Source organism: Armigeres subalbatus, chromosome 1, assembly GCF_024139115.2.
Source record: "Armigeres subalbatus isolate Guangzhou_Male chromosome 1, GZ_Asu_2, whole genome shotgun sequence".
Classification (NCBI taxonomy): Eukaryota; Metazoa; Arthropoda; class Insecta; order Diptera; family Culicidae; genus Armigeres; species Armigeres subalbatus.
The window spans coordinates 190355227-190374272 of NC_085139.1; the positions used below are offsets into that span (position 1 = coordinate 190355227).

A 19046-nucleotide genomic window follows, 5' to 3' on the forward strand; every position below is an offset into this window, starting at 1 on the left:
CCTGTTTTCGTCTTGTTACGATGACTTCAAGACATGATATATAAGCGTTGCACAATTCATTCCCTCATCAGTACATTGGAATGCATCACCGTTATTTTGATGATCGCCGCGAAAGAAAACAAGAAAACTATTGAGCTTATTATTTAATCGTTTTGAAACTTCCTTAACTTCCTTCTATTTTTTTAAACGCTCATAAATTAAGCTTGCTTTCAAGCATTGAAATGATTTTTCAAAATCAGCAATATTACTTTTGAGACTAGGCTACTCAATAACAGCCTTTGTAGAAGTTTCATTCATCATGTTAATTTTTGCCTTTCTCGTACAAAGACTATATGATCACTCCAAAAACGAATTTTTGATAGGAGGCCCGAAGACCCATAGTGTTATATACCAATCGACTGAGCTCGACGAACTGAGGTGATGTATGTATGTGTGTAAACACACTTTTTGGAACTTAGCATTGTCCAAAGTACTCGCAACAGGTTCCATTCGACGGGGAATCCTGCCCAATTGTTTGCTATTGAATATTGGCCAAATGGGATTATGTGATCAGAAGTTATGACTAAAATACTATTTTTATGCCCAAAACACGCTAAAAAAATCTCCTTCATATTTTTTTGGTATATTTTACACGAGAAAGGCATCAACACCGCTAGGTGGATTAATCAGGGTTTTTTATAACATATAAAAAACCATAGGCTAGAAGGTGCAACCACCAACGCGATGAGCCAAATTCTCTGGACAACGAGCACAACGAAAGATGGAAAATCATTTTTCTGTTTCGTCGGATACCATAAAATGGAGAAGGTATTTTTGACAGACGTTTTTTTAATTCGTCCCTTCCGCAGGATTTATTTTTTAAATTCTTTGTTTCTATAAATTCTGACATGCCGGCACAAGTTGTAGTGTAGCATGTTGAACTGAACGCATGCTAAGTGCATCAATCTCAACCGTGGATCTGCTGACCGACCATGTTAATCGTACGGATAGGAGCGCCACGAGCTCGTCAAAGAGAAGAGGAGGAGGTGTTCTCCTGGCTGTTTCATGCAGATTTCCTTCAAAATGTGTCAGAATATTAATAATGAAATCGAACAGCTTTGGATATGCATTTCAGCATCAGGGCGAAACATCTGTAAAGGTGTTGTATACTTTATTCCTGACAATGCTATAGATGTTCGGTGTATTGACAAACACATCGAATCCGTTAGAGCCGTCGATGCATCGCTTCGTCCTCAGGATTTCCATTTGCTTTTTGGTGATTAAATCATGAAATTTTCAATCAGCCGCTACTAAACTGGAAAAAAGTACCACGATAGGAATGTATCCGGATGCATCGTGTTCAACGTTCTCTAGATCTAGCTCGGATTTACTTGACGGTATGCCACTACTCAGCATGAATCAGATGAACTCCGTAATGAACAGTAGATTTCGTACATTAGACCTTGTATTCGTTAACGATTTAGCATCTTTGGAATGTGAAGTCGTTGAAGCAGTTGAATCATCAGTAAAACCATATGTATCCCACCCTGCATTAGCTGTTACTCTCAAGTGTTCAGTGCCTGTTTCGTTCGTGGATCTAGCCCAGAGCAATCCGTTGAATTTTCGGAAAACTGATTTTACATCTTTGAACTATTCGCTTCAGCTGATTGACTGGTCACCATTGCACATGGCGTCTGATGTTGATGGCACAGTAGAATTCCTTGTGGACAAACTCAATCAGCTTTTCCAAAAGCACGTTCCTGTCCAACGACAACAATTAACTCCACCGTGATCCAACCAGCTCTTACGCGATCTGAAACGTGGTTGAGCTAGAGCGCTTCGAATATACAAAAGCAACAAGAATCCCTTTACTAAACGAGAGTTTATTCAAGCTAGCAACACTTACAAGAACTACAATCGGCAGCGTTACTCACTACATATACAGAAAACGGAAACAGATCTAGAACGCAATCCTAAACTGTTCTGATGGGCATATGTTAACAGTAAGCGGAAAGAATTTGGATATCCGTGTCGTATGTTTCTACAAGACGACAGCGCCTGCTCACCAGAAGAACTGAGAAACTTGTTTGCAAATAATTCCTCAAAAGTATTCTGCAACGAAACAGCTTCAGATCAGCAAATTGAGGATGCGCTTCTCAGTGTGCCGCAGAATATACTGGATATGCATAACATTACTTTAATGACCAAGTACGAATAGGTATTGAAAAGATGAAATCTTCATGGCAACCTGGGCCTGACGGAATCCCTTCGGTGATTTTCAAAAAAATGCATTGATACTCTTTGTGAAACACTTGCTTCAATATGCAATAAATATATGATGCAGTCAAAGTTCCCTGACCACTGGAAAAAAGTAAGATGTTTCCTGTGTTTAAAAAAAGGGATAAACAGGACATCGCAAATTACCGTGGAATAACATTGCAATAATACTTTCTGTCAGGTGTTCCTCAAGGGAGTAATCTAGGACCACTTTTGTTTTATCTGTTTTTTTAATGATGTATGTCTTGTACTGCCCTCAGGATGCAGAATTCTCTATGCTGATGATCCTATGATTTTCCTGGTAATCAAATGTATAGGAGATTGTCTGAAACTACGCGCGGTGATATCTTTCACGAAAAAAAAACTTGTGCGCAGATGGACGGATTGAACAGGTTTCGGCTAAGTTGTTCTCTCTGGTACTTGAATGATCGGTGCTATTGTTGGTTATCTGGGTAGCACATTCGCCTCTAATTCTATCATGAACATGTACGTATACGTTTGGAAGATGATATTATATATGATATATATGATATAGCATTTCCATATCATTGTAAATCGTTTAACTTCAGTAATACACTCAAATCATTTATTAGTGTCCCATTCTTGTCAAGTCATCTCATCAGCTTCTGAATCTTTCAAACCATTAAACAATCATGAATGGTCGACGAATATTTGAAATTAGCGATTCTCCGGCTAACGGATCTCATGGTGAATCAACAGCAGCAGATTGCGGCTCTTCAGCAGGGTAAAAACAGTCAATTTGAAAGCGAGAAAATTATTGAACCACGGTCCAGCGGAATTGACGAATTTCAATACGATCCTGACGGCGGCATTTTCTTTGATTCGTGGTACGCTCGATATCAGGTGATGTTCAAGGAGGACGGAAAGCATTTGGATAACAAGGCAAAGGTCAGGCTACTTCTGCAGAAATCGGAACACTATTCCACGAACGGTTTGTGAACAATATTCTACCGAATCATCCGCGAGATTTCGGTTTTGAAGATACCAGCACGAAGCTGAAGCAGCTGTTCGGACGTCAAAAGTCACTCTTCAACGCACGTTATTATCAGTATCTTCAATACGTGAAGAACGACGCTGATGATTATTCATCGTACGCTGCATCGGCCAAGAAAAACTGTGAAGCGTTTCAGATTGAAAAACTCTCCAGTGATCAATTCAAGACGCTTAGGTTTGTAAGCGGTCTTCAGTCATCGCGCGATTCCGACATCCGGACCTGGCTAATTGGTAAACTGGAAGCAATCCGGATCTCAACGTTCTCGGAATTGAAACAATCGATCAATTTGGTCTCGGGTCGAATTCGTTTAGCTCTCTGGTTAATGCCAGTAAGGTCACTCCTGACGGAATGTCAGGCAAAGCAAAATACTCTGTCTGAAGCCAGAATCACGCTCAGTATACTGTACCAAGGGACTAGTGGCCTACGCTGCACTTCTTAAAGTTGATACTGATTTGCAGAGACTATAGGACAACGGCATCATATATCCAGTCCAGTTCTCCGATTGGGCTACACCTGGTAGTGGTAGTTCGTAAACCCGATCTGTCCGTACGCATATGCGGGGATTACTCTACTGGTCTCAACGAAGTACTTGAGTCAGATCGCCATTCTTTACCACTCCCAGACGACATCTTTTCAGAACTGGCAGGCTGCCGTTTCTTCGCCTGTATCGATTTATCGAAGAAGCATCTCGAAAATTGCTCACGATAAACACGCACAAAGGAAAATATATAACGCTCTTTTAGTGGAATGTATTCAACCGTCTAAGACGAATTAAGTACTCTCCATTTAATTCCACCAGTTAATTTTCGATATCTTTGAAGATACGTATTTCGACCACAACTGTGTGGTCGTCTTCAGTGTCTCGTACTTGACTCGACTTCTCAAGTCGAGTCAAGTACGAGACACTGAAGACGACCACACAGTTGTGGTCGAAATACGTATCTGCAAAGATATCGAAAATTAACTGGTGGAATTAAATGGAGAGTACTTAATTCGTCTTAGACGGTTGACGCACAAAGGATTGTTTCAGTATAATCGTTTGCCGCCCGGTGTCAAGTCCACGCCTGGAGCATTCCAGAGGATCATTGATAGCATGGTGGCCGGAATTCATGGTGTCAAGCCGTTACTGACATATTGATCTCTGGAAGAACTCAAGAAGAACATGACTCCCGATTGCATGCTGTGCTCAAACGAATTCGTGAATACGGTTTTCATCTATACGTATTGAAAAGTGTCAATTCTTTCTCTCGGAGATAAAGTTCGTGGGTCACATTATTGACAAAGATGGCCTTCTTCCAGATCCTGCAAAAACAAGCGCTATTTCAGAAATATCTCCACCAACCAATATTTCGCAATTACGCTCATATCTCGGTGCGATCAACTACTTCGGTCGGTTCGTTGGGCAAATGAAGGAACTTTGTGCACCACTTGACTGTTTGCTGAAGAAGAATGCTGTTTGGAAATGGTTGATTGCTAGAAATCATTCGATCGTTTCAAATCAATTCTGCTATCCAACCTTGTGGTGACACATTTTGATTCCAGAAAACAAATCATCGTTGGGGAGCTGTAATCCTGCATCGTTGTCAAGATGGCTCAGTCAAAGCTATCTTTCTTTCTTTCTTTCTCTCTTTTGGCGCAGACCTATCGGTCCATTTCAGCCAAGTCTTGTTTTGCGGGTGACAACATCGCATGTCATTTATGAAAACGAAACGGGAATATTGAAGTTTGACAGTACTCTCATTTCAGTGTCGGGTAGTGTCAAATGTAATGTCACGGTTTAAGTTTGTTTATCAAAATTTCGCGGATTAGCTAGTTTCAAACACTAATTTTAGTTTCTCTTAAGAATTCGGCAATCTGTTTAATTTTTCTGGTTTGTTTTCAGCTAGAATAGGAGTAATATCATCTATTTGTTGTAATATTGGATATTTCAGTCTAATTGTTTGGAATTTAGGGCAGTGGTGAAGGATATGTGTCAAGGTTTCGGTTTCATTGCATTCGTCGCACCTGTCTGAGCTAATTAGATTCCAGTTGTATAGTCTATCTTTTGTAGCTGTATGTCCTGCTCTAATTCTGGATATAATTACTGTTAGATCTGTTGATAAATTAATATTATCGAACCATGGCTTTTGAATTACTGTAGACATTATTAAAAGTGTTGTTTTCCTTTATCTAAGGATATTGTTTTGTATTTTTGATCCCAAATGCAGTAGGTTTCTTTTTAATGTTTAATAGTAAGTCACCTTTTGTCAACTTTAAATCCTCTATATTCGTTTTACTAGCACCTAATTTAGCAGCCAAGTCTGCCCTATCATTTCCTAATAATCCTATGTGTCCCGGTATCCATTGTAGAATAATCTGTTTGTCGTATAATAGTGCTTTATGTATTATTTCATTGACTAAATAATTTTCACCTGCTTCAACGTTTTTAGTAATTTTGTGGCACTTTTCGAGTCTGTTAATATTACTGGAGATTGAATGTTACTTTGAGAAATGTATTCAATTGCTTTTAGAATTGCTGCAAGCTCCGCATTCATGATCGTGAACTGTGTCCTAAGCCTACCACTATAAGAGATTTTTTCTTGACTGTCATAGATCCCGTAGCCTGTTCTATCTTGTGATTTTGATCCATCTGTATAAATAAGATATTTATCTGGGTAGCTTGTCTTAATTAACTCTATTACCATTTGTTTTTGTACGTTATTTGTTAGATTCTTTTTAGTTAAGTTTTTGATTTCTGTATTGACTATTAAGTTTTTGGCTGGCAAAGTGAAAATGGGTTTTGCTAATTGTAGTAAATGGAAGTTATTTATGTTTGCTATTGTTTCTAAATAAGAACTATGTTTGTGTATTTCTTCAGTATGGATAGATTCAATAAGGAAGGGTACTATGGGGCTATTATTGTGATACAAATTTTTGGTTATTTCCTTGATAGCTAAATATTCTGCTCTATCTTTTAGGGTAGTTCTCCTGTTTCAGCTAGAATTACATGGTTCGGGGTTGATTTCAAGTATCGCATTGACGTTCTTATGTAAAGGTGGTGGACAGTTTCTAATTTAGTAAAAGAGGTTTTGGATGTTCCTGCTGAAAGTATTAGACCATAATCTAAATGGGGTTGTACAATTGTTTTAGCAATTTTAAGTGCTGTTTCAGTGTGGGCTCCATTTTTTTTCTTTGTTATCATTTTCAGTATGTTTATCTTTCTTCTAGCTTTTGTGACGCTGTTTTCAACTTGCTTATTGAAATTTAATCTATGGTCTATGAAAATTCCAAGGAATTTGTGGAAAGGGTTTACTTCTATTTGAGTGTTTTGTATAGTGATACTGGTTATGGGGTGGAATTTATTTGTGAATATCACTGTGGCACATTTTTCTGAGTTTATTATCATTCCTAGTTCATTCAATGCGTTTACTGTATGATTTAAAAAGTTGTTCATTTTATCTACTGCTTCTGCTATTGTTTTGGCTATGATAACTGCTGTAAAATCATCTGCGAATTGAAAAAACATTCTGTCTTTTCTAGCTAATTTATGTATTTGCATGGTATAAATGTTAAATAAAATGGGGGACAATGGACAGCCTTGAGGCAATCCTTTGTTAGTTGTTCTAATTATCTCTGTACCGTTTGCTAGTTTTAAAATTATTTTCCTCTTTTTTAGATATTGATAAATCCAATTGCTTATTTCTGGGGGTGTGTTTATGTCATTTAGAATTTCTATCAATTTTTCAATATTTACATTGTCGAACGCTTTTGTTAAATCTAGAAAAGTTGCTAATACTATTTCATTTTCTCTTTTAGCTTGTTTAATGTGTGAGACAAGAGTATTTACACAGTTAACTGCTGATATTTTTTGTTTAAATCCAAAGGAATAGGGTGGCAAAAGATTTTCTCTATTTAAAAAATTTGATAAGTGTTTTTTAACTGTAAAATTGAGAAGTTTTAGTAAAACGCTTAATAACGAAATTGGTCGATAAGATTCTGCTTTAGAGGGGTCCTTGTTATGCTTTAGTATAGGAACTATTTTTATCTCTCTCCAATCATTAGGTATGTCTCCTGTTCTTAATACTAAATTTAACATATCAACTATTTTAATAAGGATTGGTGGATTTAATTTTTTAAGAATCTGGAAGGAAAGACCATCGTTTCCTGGGGCAGATGAATCTTTTTTAGAGTGTATAGTTTTAATTAAATCTGAAAGGGAAATGTTTGGAATTGATTCAGCTGTGTTTGTTGTATGAGTGATTTCATTTTCTATTTCTGGGAAGTTAATATCAATAAATTTTAATGCTATTGTTTTATCATTTAGTAAGTGAATATTATTTTTGGATGTGTATCCGCCTCCTATTCTTTTAACAATGTTCCATAGTTCTTTGCATCCCATATCTGGATTTATTGAGTCAATTAATTTATTCCAATCATTTCTTGAGGCTTTCCTTATTAGTTGTTTTAGTTTCGCTTTGGCTTTTTTAAATTGTATTAAATTTTCTTGTGTTAGGTTTCTAAAGTATTGGATTAGCAGATTATTTTTAATTCTAGTTGATCAGCAATTTCTTTATTCCACCATGATTTTGGAGTTCTGTTACTATTTCTATGATATTTATTTTTTCTATTTTTTCTTTTATTGCTGGAAGAATGTCATGTTGGTCTATAATAGTGTCTACGTCTATCTGGTTTATCATTTCTATAGCTTTTGTTTTATTGATGCATTCGATTTTGTAATTAAAATTTTTGGCTGTGTTATGTATTTCGAAAGTTATAATTCTGTGATTGCTCATTATTTCATCGAAGTGTATGGTCCATTCTTTTCTATGTGCTATGTCAGACGTAGCAAACTTAAGTCTATGGTTGATGGGGAGGTGTTGGGGGATTTTATTAAAGTTGGGGAACCATCATTCATGTTAATGAGATTAGTGTTTTCTAAAAGGTGTTCAAGTAGTTCTCCTCTAGGGCAATTACTTTGGTTAGGATTCCAAGTACGACTATGGGCATTGAAATCACCTGCAAAAATTGTTGGAAGTTTTAGTTGGTCGATTATGTCTATTATTTTTTTTAAAGGATCTTTTATGTTTTGATTTCTGATTGGAGGTGGAGGGATGTAAATTGAAATAATTAGTATAGGGTATTCAGTATTTAGTGTTTTAATTGCTATTGTTTCTAATGGGCTTAGATCTGGCAATGCAACTTCTTTGAATGTAATTTCATTTCGAACTAAAATACCGACTCCTCCGTATCCATTCTGCCTACATTGTTTAACAAAATTGAATCCGGGGATTTTACATTCTTCGTTTGATTTGATCCAAATTTCTTGTAAGAGTGCAATGTCTATTTTGTTTACATTAAGGAAGTTTTAAGAGATTTACGGGTATCTAATGGGCGAATACTGGTTATATTGTGTTGTACAAACTTTAGATTCCTGAAACTCCCCATGAAGTTTTTGATTGGGTGGGATTAGAATTGACTGTCATTACTTCCGCTTCTATGATCGATTTGATTTGGTCACTTATGTTTATTAACAAAATGTCTGAGTCAATTGTGTCCTTACTATTTCTGGATTTTTCTGCGTGTTTGAGGATGGTTTTTGAATAGCTGTAATTTTGTTGAGGATAGAGGAACGTCTACCTGTGTTTCTTGTGGATGTTTGTTTTGGCTGCCAGACCTATTTCGTGTTCTAGAAACCTGTCTTGCTGGTCTATTGTCTGATTGAGTAGTTTGTAGTCTTGTTTTTGGTCGTGTATTGTGATCGTTCGTTATGATCGGTGGAAAATCTGTTAGTGAGTCCAGTCTGTTTTGTACTTGATTCGGTTTTGGAAACTTGTTCGCTGCTTCCATGAAAGTCAGTCTTTCGTTCGCCATGACGTAACGAATTTTGTCCTGACGTATTCTTTCCGGGCAATTTCTGTCTGTTACTTTGTGCATTTGTTTGCAGTGAATACAGCTGGTGGGGTTGGAACAATCCTGACCGCCATGTTCTTGTCCGCAGTTTTCGCATCGTTCATTCCTACTTTTTACTTTGTCTGTGTCCATACCTCCAACATTTGTTGCACATCTTAATGGGAAAGATGTACGCTTCAACAATCGCTGGAACACCATAGATCGAGACGTTTTCTGGAAGTTCCTGTCCTGTTACGTAGACTTTCACTGTGTATGTTGGTATTAGGATTTGGTCCTTCATCCTGTTGATCCGTTCCACTTTGATGATCTTCTTCTTTCCTCCTGTTTGGATGTTGTTTAGAATCTCGGTTTCGGTGAGCGATGGGGGGACATTCCTAATAATCCCTATCGATTCCTTCAGCATGTTGGGTACATACACCTTGTATTTAAACTCCTCCGACAGAAGCTTGGAATTAAGCAAGTCTTCTGCCTCTCTCGGTCGATTGAATGTGATTCGGTACCGTCCTTGTCCAGCAAATTTCAGTTCTTTATAGTTTTTGATGCCGATGTTGTGTAATATTTTTGCGATTTCCATTGTATGAACCGGTTTGACATCTTGGCTTTCCCTTGTGATGTAGAAAGCTGTGTGTCGTATTTTGGTCCAGTCATTCCTTGTTGAATTTTTGTTCGTGTTTACCTCTTTCTTTTGATTTTTCCTTTTGTCTTGTCCGTTGTTGTTAGTATTGCCTGTGTCAGTCTCGTCTGTCAAGTCAACATTCATTTTGTCTGTCATTTTGCCTGCTGCGTTTTCTTTTTTTTGTGTCATCTCCTTACCCTTATCTATCTTGTACGTTTTGGCCTTCTGAGTTTCAATAATTTCTTCTAGCTTCCTTCGTACCCCATGTCTTATGCCTTCATTTATTCCAGACTTACCTGGGGATGAGTTCCGGTTTACCACATCCCGATCCTCAAACCCCCTGAAATCGTTTTCATCCGCACTCATGCACTGAAACTTAACCTATATTTACACCACTTTCATACAATCTTAACCTAACCTATTCTAGCTGATAGTAATATATTTTTTGGATTTTCGAATTCAAAGATTAGATAAAATTAATGGAACCTTAAAAATAAAAGTAGAATCGAACTTAAACTATGACTATTTACACATGAGAATAACCTTCACTTTCAATCGAGAAAATGTAAAACTTTTTTTCGCTCAAAACCGCGTGGACGCGAACAAGCTAAAACAAGACCAGCTTTCCACTTTCCGATGTTGCTGCTTTGAACGTTGGCGCGAGAGTGAGTCAAAGCTATCGCTCACGCTTTCATAAGATCGATTTCATAAGATGCTACTATATGACTTTAATATCAAGTTCATCCCAACACCATGTTTCGGACATGCAGATCTTCTCTCGCGCTTGATGGGCTGCAATAACAAGCCAGATGAAGATTAGGTAATTGCTACTCTTTAAACGGAAAATAAAATAATATTTGAGCACCTCCAACCATTTCTCTCCGTTTATCGTTCAACGACAAATCGAAACGCTCCTGATTGTACAATTTGACAGCCTGGTGATAATGATTATTATTCTTTTACGTGAGTCGCGTAACGTCGCATCGCTCGTCGCGTTTACTCTGGCTTTCCCTTAACACTCCTGCACAACTATTCCTAGCAAGATCTATCAGTCCAACATTGGATTTATTGAAGCTACACGGTTAGAAAAAAGTACCTAATTTTAGGTACTTTTTGCCTTTCTCGTATACTAAGTATACGTAAAGGCTATATGATCGCTCCAAAAACAAACTTTTTATAGAAGGCCCGGAGACCCATAGTGTTATATACCGATCGACTCAGCTCGACAAATTGAGGTGATGTCTGTGTGTATGTGTGTGTGTGTGTGTGTGTGTGTGTGTGTGTGTGTGTGTGTGTGTGTGTGTGTGTGTGTGTGTGTGTGTGTGTGTGTGTGTGTGTGTGTGTGTGTGTGTGTGTGTGTGTGTGTGTGTGTGTATGTGTGTGTGTCTGTGCGCACCCACCCAAAAAAAAAATGTCACTCATTTTTCGGGTACTTATCCTCAACCGATTTACTCGCAACAAGTTGCATTCGACGCAGAATACTCTACCATTGTTTCCTATTGAAAATTGGTAAGATCGGACTATGGGCTCGGAAGTTATGGTCAAAATACCACTTTTTTTTATAGAAAAAATGAGTAAAACAATGTCACTCATTTTTCAGGCACTTATCCTTAACCGATTTACTCGCAACAAGTAGCATTCGACGCAGAGTACTCTACCATTGTTTCCTATTGAAAATTGGTCAGATCGGACTTTGGGCTCGGAAGATATGGCCAAAATACCACTTTTTGCCTTTCTCGTATACTAAGTATACGGTAAAGGCTATATGATCGCTCCAAAAACAAACTTTTTATAGAAGGCCCGGAGACCCATAGTGTTATATACCGATCGACTCAGCTCGACGAATTGAGGTGATGTCTGTGTGTGTATGTGTGTGTGTCTGTGCGCACCCCACCCAAAAAAAATGTCACTCATTTTTCAGGTACTTATCCTTAACCGATTTACTCGCAACAAGTTGCATTCGACGCAGGATACTCTACCATTGTTTCCTATTGAAAATTGGTCAGATCGGACTATGGGCTCGGAAGTTATGGCCAAAATACCACTTTTTTATATAAAAAAGAAGTAAAAAAATGTCACTCATTTTTCAGGCACTTATCCTTAACCGATTTACCCGCATTATTTTGCACTCCACGCAGGATACTCTACCATTGTTTCCTATTGAAAATTGGTCAGATCGGACTATGGGATCGGAAGTTATGGCCAAAATACCACTTTTTTATAGAAAAAATAAGTAAAAAATGTCACTCATTTTTCAGGTACTTATCCTTAACCGATTTACTCGCAACAAGTTGCATTCGACGCAGGATAGTCTACCATTGTTTCCTATTGAAAATTGGTCCGATCGGACTATGGGCTCGGAAGTTTTGGCCAAAATACCACTTTTTTTTTTTTTTTAAATGAGTAAAAAAATGTCACTAATTTTTCAGGCACTTATCCTTAACCGATTTACTCGCAACATGCTTCACTCGACGCAGAATACTCTCCCATCGTTTCCTATTGAAAATTGGCCAGATCGGACTATGGGCTCAAAAGTAATGGCCAAAATACTATTTTTATAATGCACGAGAAAGGCATCATCACCGCTAGGTGGATTAATCAGGGTTTTTATAGAAAAATTGAGCAAAAAAATGTCACTCATTTTTCAGGTACTTATCCTTAACCGACTTACTCGCAACAAGTTGCATTCGACGCAGGATGCTCTAACATTGTTTCCTATTGAAAATTGGTCAGATCGAACTTTGGGCTCGGAAGTTATGGCCAAAATACCACTTTTTTATAGAAAAATTGAGCAAAAAATTCATTTTTCAGGTACTTATACTTAACCGATTGTTTCCTTTTGAAAATTGGCCAGATCGGACTATGGGCTCAAGAGTAATGGCTAAAATACTATTTTTATAATGCACGAGAAAGGCACCATCACCGCTAGGTGGATTAATCAGGGTTTTTTCTCTTGCATCTCCCTCCTTCTTCCCTTTGTTGTCATAAAATGAAGAGCAAAACCACTCAACAAGGGCATTAAAGTGTGGGAACCCAACGTTGAGTAATCTCATGTTTACAAAAGTTGAGTGAAATTCACCTAACTTTTGATTAGTTTCTAATTAAAATTCAATATATTTTACTTAATATTAAGTGAATTTTACTTAATTTCGAGAAAAAATTACTTAATTTTGGGTTCCCACACTGAACTCCCGATTTGAATTAAAAGTACCTAATATTAGGTACTTTTTTCTAACCGTGTATGCCCTTTATGCCCAACTATGATTAAATGAAAAACAGATGTTCTAGTTCAACAAATATCACGGTGCAGTAAAAAGAGCTTTCGATCCTGAAGATTTAGTTTAAGCTTAAGGTCATCGCCGCAACGACACGGAGTGGATATCTGGACAGGTCATCGAACGCAAAGGCTTAGTAAACTAAACCGTTCTGCTTGAAACCAGACGCCTTATTCGAACACACACAAATCAGCTACGAAAACGTTATTCTAACGTAAAAGTAACTGATCCATCAGTCATATGGCTTCTTTGAGCACTTCTGCTGGATGAATTCAAACTTCCTGAAACATTGGACCTGGAGAATCCACCAGAAGCAGTTCAAGAAAATGAAACGCCTATTCTAGAATTTGATCCACTTCCTGCTAATCGAAATAGCTCACTCCAGGGGACCATATCGAACAATGAGTCGGGCGTGGCCTTCGATGTACCTGTTGTCGAAAATGCTCCATCTGAAATTAAAAGACAAGAAGGAAGACAACGTATAGGCTCCCTGCTTGGCTAGCCCCGTACGATCTTTTTTTATGCTATGCCTATCACCAAATGAAGGAAGAGACTACTTAAGAGAACAGTCAAAATATATTAGTTCTTAATCCAAACTGTCTTATTATTATCTACAAGAACATTTCTTTTTCAGGCCGATTTCCACATTGCATGCGACGCGGTAGTTTCTTGTGGTCTTTTCACACGCTAGTGTTAGTTTTGGATGTATTGACCATTGAGATTGGGTACTACCGCTCGCTACAGGAATTCCCTGTCTGCGTACCTATGTTCTTCTTTGGCATTACATCCTTCACTGGGACATTACCGCCTCGCAGCTCGCTGTTTATTAATCACTTCCACAGTTATTAACTGTGAGGTTTCTAAGCCAAGTTACCATTTCTGCATTCGTATATCATGAGGCTAACACGATGATACTTTTATGCCCATGGAAGTCGATTTTCAATTTCCAAACCGAAAATTGTCTAGACCGGCACCTGGAATAGAACCCAGTCACCCTCAGCATGGTCTTGCTTTGTAGCCGCGCATCTTACCGCACGGCTAAGGAGGGCCCTCATGTATCAGCGACAAATACTGGTCATAAAAGTTTAACCAATCATCCATTTGGCGGTCAAAGGTTTGCCACACATTTTCCGGCAGTTGTACACGCTGCATGGTTGCTTGATGCGATGCTTCCAGGTTTTGAATTGATTATTTGGGGGCAGGTGGTTTTTCAAACTCCTTAACCTTACTATGTCTGAAACTCGATTATGCATATGCACAACATGTGATAGATTTAGTTCATAAAAGGTAAGAGGGTAACCGGAGCGGAAGCCTTCGGTGGGGTTTTATCCCACGAAACCAGTACGCTAGACAGGTGCTTTCCCTACTAAGCTACGAAGGACCTCCGTCGTCCTCCGCACCGGGCACGTAGCGGCACCGGGCACGTAGCCAACCAGTATGGACTTCAAGTCATAGTATTTGCCTCCGAACTCCGATCGCTACTTGGAACAGTTTTCGTCCTCCTTGTCGTAGTCTTCGTGGGTTGCGATGTCTAGGATCACATCGTTCACCTTTACCTACAGCTCAACTTCTCGATAAATGCACATACGTCCTGGACAAGGAGTTTCCCAAGCATTTACTAATTGTCGCTGATAAATGAAAAACCAGCGATATGTCTTTGTCCTGGTATTATTAGGTAATTGTGAACTTTTCGAACTGCGAGAATTTGTATATTTCAGAAGTAAAACACAAATCATGTCAACAGATGGGCAATCAACGTCATCGAAAATCGACAACTTTTCTAAATGCGCGGCAGGCGATCATTATCCTATTCTGTTGCAGTTTGAGACAAACGCTTGTTGCAAGTTTAGTTTATCTCAACATTTACAAAAAAACAATGTTGTTGTCATTAGCAATGCTGTAGTTTTACATCCACAGATCCCGGAACATGACGAGTAGTGAGCTCAGTGTTGTCTTCAAGCTAAAGTCTTCCTGGAGGTCGATGTCGTCGGAGGCATCTTCTCGATTGGCACTAGGAAAACGGTTTTTAAACAAAAAGAGCACCGGTGCAATAATCCACTGAACCTAGCTTCGGCTATACTTACACTGTAGAGCTATTCTATATTTACCTGGAAAAACAAGATTTCCCACCCTTTCTACAAGTACGTCCCTCCAAGCAAACTTACACCCTATCTGTCATGTACTTTCCTCAGAACGATTCCAACGCAATTGAGAGTTAATCCAGAAATGTTCGTCGATAAATCTCAAATCGTTCAAAACGCAACGCAAGAATGGGGATTCATTTATGTAATATTCCATCATGTCAAACTTCGGCGCAAAGCATATACTGCCGCTAACCGCAAGTATATGGATGCCATATACAGATGGGACTGACTTGCGGTTAGGGGTAGTATACTGCTCAATCTTACCCCAGAGAACAATATCGGCACCAAATGGTTCAAAAACAGTGTGACGGAATATCATGGATCACAAGCTGTCCATTCGCAACAGTGGAGACAATAATCGATTTAATCGTTTCGATGGACCTCTCGATTATGCTCCAGTAGAAAAAATATTGATTCACCACGTCCACGGCAGCCAGAGAAAATCATTCATGTAATAAACTGTCCCGGTTCCGCGAAATCGCGAATTTCCACCACTCCTAGTTATAATATTGCCATGAACGGAATGTTCTATATACTTATACAATACACGCATCCGGCAACACTTCTCTTGGAATTAAGGTGAAACTGTCCAGAATCCAAATAATGTTCACCTCGCGTTTTCAGAGACAACACTCTCAACAAAGACGATACACATTACTGTCATCTCTTTATTTTAGCTTTGTTGCGTCGCAGCAAGCGTAGAATAAAAAGATGACAGCTGCTAGTAACTTTAACATTGAAATTGTTGCCCTTGAAAACGCGAGGTGGAACAAAATTGAATTCCCGAAAAGTTCGTCCTAAGGTGACTCGGAACGGCACGATGCCCCGTTTTTATTTTTATATTATCCATTTCTCTGGATTATTGTCTTGCGGTTTTTAAACAAAAATTTCGCTTTAAACTAGATTTATGTAACTAATAAATGTATCATAATCATACGTGGTCATACTTCATAGTCATAGAATCTGTTCTAGGAACAGAGATTTCCGTCGCGAAAATAATGATAATAATAAATGATGACTTGCCGCATTACGTGTACGTTAAATAAAATATCTTGTCTATGGCAGACCGTCTTACCCCACCGGTGCACTCGCCAATGGTTTCTACAGATGTGTATCACACCCTTCGATTGGCGCGTAACATGTCCTCACATGCAGCCAACCGCCTTGCTCATAAAGAAACAAAACAGAAAAAAGAAGCAGTAAGGATACATGTACGAAACGCTTGCACAAAAAAGGTAGTAAAGGAGCATGTACTGGCTGATCCTTAAATTTGGATCGATCTAACACATACCAACAGACAGATAGGTAAAAAATTTCGGTTATTTACTTCTTGGCTCGGTGGGGTCTCTTGCAAGGACCTTCCAACGGCATATGGGTGTAGAAGGAATAAATCCTAAGAGCATTTGCTCTCGTTCGCACTCATGCCACATTTCGTCCTTGAGTAAAGCGCGGTCTCTGAGAATCTGCCTTCGTTGAAGGGTGGTTATACTGCACCCGCGATCGACAACAACGTTCAACGATGGTAGTCGGGGAATAGGTTTTGTTGAAGCACATTCGATAATTTAGTGTGCTGTGTTGTTGATATTGTTTTGTTGTTATCTATTGTTTAAATATGTTTTGTAATTCATATTAATGTTATTAACAAATTTTAACCCGAATCGATTGGGTACATGTAAGCCAAGCTGTTTTTCTTATTGTGAATTGCTCTTAACATTTGACTTTTTTCTGTTGTTTCAGAGTGCTTTTTGAGTCTTCGTCCTTTCGTAACAAAAGCAATACTACGACTACGGAATCTTCAAATAAATTGACTGTTTGATCAAAGTGATTAGTAATTAAACAGTACAACAGCTATACTCATATGGAAACTGCAATATAATTTCGCTAGTCTCAAATCAGGAAGAAGTGTTTGTGTGAAATGTGAATTCACTATCAATAAATCATTAAAGCCTGAACGTTGTTAAAAATGCTGTTCTGGAAGTGTTAAAAGCATTCATGAGAACTCAAACAGACTAGTGAAGAGGAAAAATAACCGTTACTGTATTTGAATAGTTGTCGTCGTTGCAGTGGGGGCGTCCACGTGCCAGTGTATTTGTTTCAATTCTTTTGAACTCATATTGTGCTGTGCTAAGTGTATGTGCATAACGGAAATATAGAGGATAGCATTTTCACAATTCGGTGCTAATTCATTTATTGTTGTGATTCGGATACTGTTTCGGCATGAAAATGGCTCCTACGAAACAATCTGGAACTACGACGTTACTACCGATGCTTAAGAAAACTATTACGACGAGGTAAGTTGACTAAACATAGATGATTTATAATGAGGCCTGACTGAGTAACATACATAAACAATGGCTTCTTGTTTTTAATTCCCAAAATCTGGGAAAAGCTGACGCAAATATGTATCAGATATCGTTGTTAATTTGCCTGCAACAGCTGGGATAAATTGACCAATAGTGGATCGGAACCCTCATGTGCTTCAGTAAAGTTGTGGGCTCAAATGCTCTAATCTTATATTAATCCAAAATATTGTAAACATTGCCACCCACAGCTGGTGGTCCAAGTGTAACGTAACATTAATTCTAGGTTTACATTTGAAAAGGCCGTAACAACCAAAATGTAATGCTTTCCATTTTTCACCCATACATGAAGCTATATCACAGACAAACAAACACAACACTCGAGATTATTCAATCGTTTACTGATTTACTGGTCATGTCATAATCCTTGGTGCCCATGGTGCGCCAATCGAGTTTGTTCGAGTTTGACGTTTGTTCACTACCGCTACCTGGTTCGTGATTTGCCAAAGTCGATGAAAACAACAGATGTCGTTATTGTTTGTGCGACGATGAATGGAAAATGTTCCATGTCTGTTTGTCTGTGGCTATATTATTATCACAGACAAACCGACATAACATAATTTGATTTTCGATCGAGCTGATTATAATGGGATACAACTCTATGGGTTGTAACAGCTTGAACATTTTTCCGAAAAATCCATCACTCAACTACTCTACCACGATCTTGCGAGCATATTGCACGAAACAATGTTTTGTATGACATTGTCACCAGAAGGCGCTGAAGTGAAATGTCAAACTCAAAGGATTACGACGCTAGCGCCTCTAGTTGTGAAACGTGCAATCAATCAAATTCAAATCGATCGTTGAAGTCATGGTCGATGATAATTTCTATAGTGTTACGTCTGTGTTTTTTATTATTCCGCAACAGCTGTTTCTAATCGGCTGCTTTTTTACATGACACAAGTGGTCCATAGAAATAATTGAAAGGGTGCACTATACAGACTTGAATAAATCTCGCTTAACTTTTCAAAAGGACCTAAGTAACACTTTTTTTATGAATTAACTTGAATACTGCAATCAATAGCTTTCATGCTGTTCTGTTGATTGTGCTATTCAAATTAATTCATGAAAAAAATGTTACTTAGGTCCTTTTGAAAAGTTAAGCGAGAAATGTTTAAAGTCTTTTAAAAAAGTTGATATCTTTGGTTTGGGCAGACCAAAAATTTGGGATTGTATACAAGACACGACCGCTCGGCGTAAACTACGTAAAACCAAATATAGTACACTTAACCAGCTATTCTGCTCTATATAGAACTTAATATGTAAGAGAAGGAACCATCGACAACCACGACAATACTACCCAGCTTTAGCAGCATCTCCCACTCTATGAGGGAGATAGCGACTTCACTGTCTAGCGGCTGGGCCACCCCATTCATACAACCCAGTTCAATAATAGATAATACCCTAAAAGTAGGCAATTACCAAAAATAGGAACGCGCTGTATAGGGGATGCATGATGCATCGAAGAACTAAAATTTTCAATAGTTTAGC

At 38.3% G+C, this 19046-nt stretch overlaps 2 protein-coding genes across 3 annotated transcripts in view; one reads left to right on the forward strand and one right to left on the reverse strand.

The window, feature by feature from the left end:
• LOC134205622 (G2/mitotic-specific cyclin-B3) overlaps window positions 1–19046 on the forward strand; it is a 67132-nt gene that overhangs the window by 26083 nt on the left and 22003 nt on the right. Inside the window, exons 1-2 of one of the 2 annotated variants that reach the window (XM_062681038.1) lie at window positions 16686–16867; window positions 16933–17486. In XM_062681038.1, the coding sequence (XP_062537022.1) occupies window positions 17413–17486 (74 nt within the window). In that variant the 5' untranslated portion in view covers window positions 16686–16867; window positions 16933–17412. Of the gene's footprint in view, window positions 1–16685; window positions 16868–16932; window positions 17487–19046 lie in introns of those variants that run through there. The other variant, XM_062681037.1, reaches the window with a different exon arrangement.
• LOC134206847 (uncharacterized) lies at window positions 9267–9932 on the reverse strand. Its single transcript, XM_062682579.1, has one exon. The coding sequence runs from the start codon at window positions 9930–9932 to the stop codon at window positions 9267–9269; it is 666 nt and encodes a 221-aa protein (XP_062538563.1).

Excerpts from the sequence above, each read along its gene's own strand:
- LOC134206847 (XM_062682579.1), bottom strand. The coding sequence starts at position 9,932 with ATGACAGACAAAATGAATGTTGACTTGACAGACGAGACTGACACAGGC.